This window comes from Lottia gigantea (assembly GCF_000327385.1).
Source record: "Lottia gigantea unplaced genomic scaffold LOTGIsca_6617, whole genome shotgun sequence".
NCBI classification, from domain to species: domain Eukaryota; kingdom Metazoa; phylum Mollusca; class Gastropoda; family Lottiidae; genus Lottia; species Lottia gigantea.
Genome location: NW_008710252.1, coordinates 1 through 926, shown reverse-complemented (window position 1 = coordinate 926; position 926 = coordinate 1). Strand labels below are relative to the sequence as shown.

Below are 926 nucleotides of genomic sequence, written 5' to 3'. Positions count from 1 at the left end.
GGACATTCTTTACAGAATAATTAAAAAAGTTAATTGTTTTGATAGTATAGAGTTTTTTAATCAATATGAACTGCATACACCCCCCCCCCCCCCCCTCAACCTCCCCCCCGGCACTCTCACTCTTAAGAAGCCGCTCGATATGTTAGGCTACCTTCTTTCACAATCCTTGTTTTTGTTAATGATGAATCGCATTATTTGCATTGTTTCTTTTTTAATTGAAGGAATATTTGGGTCATCGGGAAAAGTCTGGAAAGAACAGCGAAAGTTTGCAGTAGAAACATTAAGAGAGTTTGGATTTGGACGGACCATGATGGAAGATAAGATTTATGAAGAGATTGCAGCGTTGGTGGAAGCTATTCGACAGAAAAATGGGGTTGGGTTTGATATGTGTCGATTGATACATGTTTCAGTGTTTAATGTTATTTGTTCGATTGTATTTGGTGAACGCTTTGATTATAACAACAAAGCATTGCAATTATATTTAAATAAAGCTGAAGAAAATTTCCAGGTTTTAGGTTCTACCCAGGTGGTAAATTTCTTGCCGATTTTAAGATTTCTTCCGGGAGATCTATTCAAGTATCATAGAACAATTAATAATGTTTACAAAGCTAATGCCACACTGGTTGAACCTGCAATTGAAGAGCATTTAAAGAACTATGACGAGGATAACACCGATGACTTTATTAGTTGTTATTTGAAGGAAATGAAAAAGAATGAAAAAGCAGGCATGGCATCGAATATTGATCGTAAGTAAGATGATATAATAATTTCTCAACCTCCAGCCCAAGTCCATAGGTGACTTTCAAAAACCCGACTTGCAAAGAACCATTCCAATCTTTGAAATGTATCTATATGCATGTACTTTTCCTAATCCAACTTCGTCCAAAGTTCGAACTCGTTAAAAACACATATTGATAGGATTATCC

General features: G+C 36.0%; 1 protein-coding gene across 1 annotated transcript; it reads left to right on the top strand.

Moving 5' to 3' along the window:
* Positions 1 to 199: 199 nt before the first annotated feature.
* Positions 200 to 706, top strand: LOTGIDRAFT_69309 (hypothetical protein; the record flags this gene model as incomplete). The annotated part of the gene is made up of 2 exons (XM_009064936.1): positions 200 to 508; positions 578 to 706. Coding segments are annotated over 2 exons (438 nt in total), but the record flags the coding sequence as incomplete, so codon positions are not given.
* Positions 707 to 926: the final 220 nt, after the last annotated feature.